The 406-nt window shown below is 48.8% G+C and overlaps 1 protein-coding gene across 1 annotated transcript; it reads right to left on the bottom strand.

Annotated features, from left to right (window-relative positions):
• Positions 1–80: 80 nt before the first annotated feature.
• T265_16331 (hypothetical protein) lies at positions 81–329 on the bottom strand (the record flags this gene model as incomplete). Its single annotated transcript, XM_009179938.1, has 1 exon — positions 81–329. A coding segment is annotated over one exon (249 nt), but the record flags the coding sequence as incomplete, so codon positions are not given.
• Between the last annotated feature and the right edge of the window lie 77 nt (positions 330–406).

Here is a 406-nt window from a genome sequence, read left to right as displayed (position 1 = left end):
AGTGCGTTCGGAAGTATTGTAGACAAGTTGAGAATTGGAGGAGTGCTCCCTGACTTTACAGAGCACGTCAGAACCCCACCAGGTCGAACAGCAACTATTTCTAGTCTGTTTGGTGCGGTTTTCTTTGGAGGGGGATAAAGTTCCAGTTTCTCTTCCCCCAACACACTGCAAATTTTGACGGGCTTGGACCGGCGAACAAGACGTTCTTTGTGGTTTCGCCTGTATTCCCATTCCAACCAGTCCCAGTAGACGGGAGACGAAACACCAGGTTGAACAAGTTCTGGCTGCACTGTGCAAGTAACGTAGGCCTCATGGTATTCTGGAAGCATTTCGAAAGTCCATTGTTGTGTGCTCGTGAATAGTCCACCGATGATTGGCACTGTCAGAGGCTTCAGAATTGCCATTG

This window comes from Opisthorchis viverrini, assembly GCF_000715545.1.
Source record: "Opisthorchis viverrini unplaced genomic scaffold scaffold26523, whole genome shotgun sequence".
NCBI classification, from domain to species: Eukaryota; Metazoa; Platyhelminthes; class Trematoda; order Opisthorchiida; family Opisthorchiidae; genus Opisthorchis; species Opisthorchis viverrini.
This window is presented reverse-complemented; position numbering and strand designations above follow the sequence as displayed.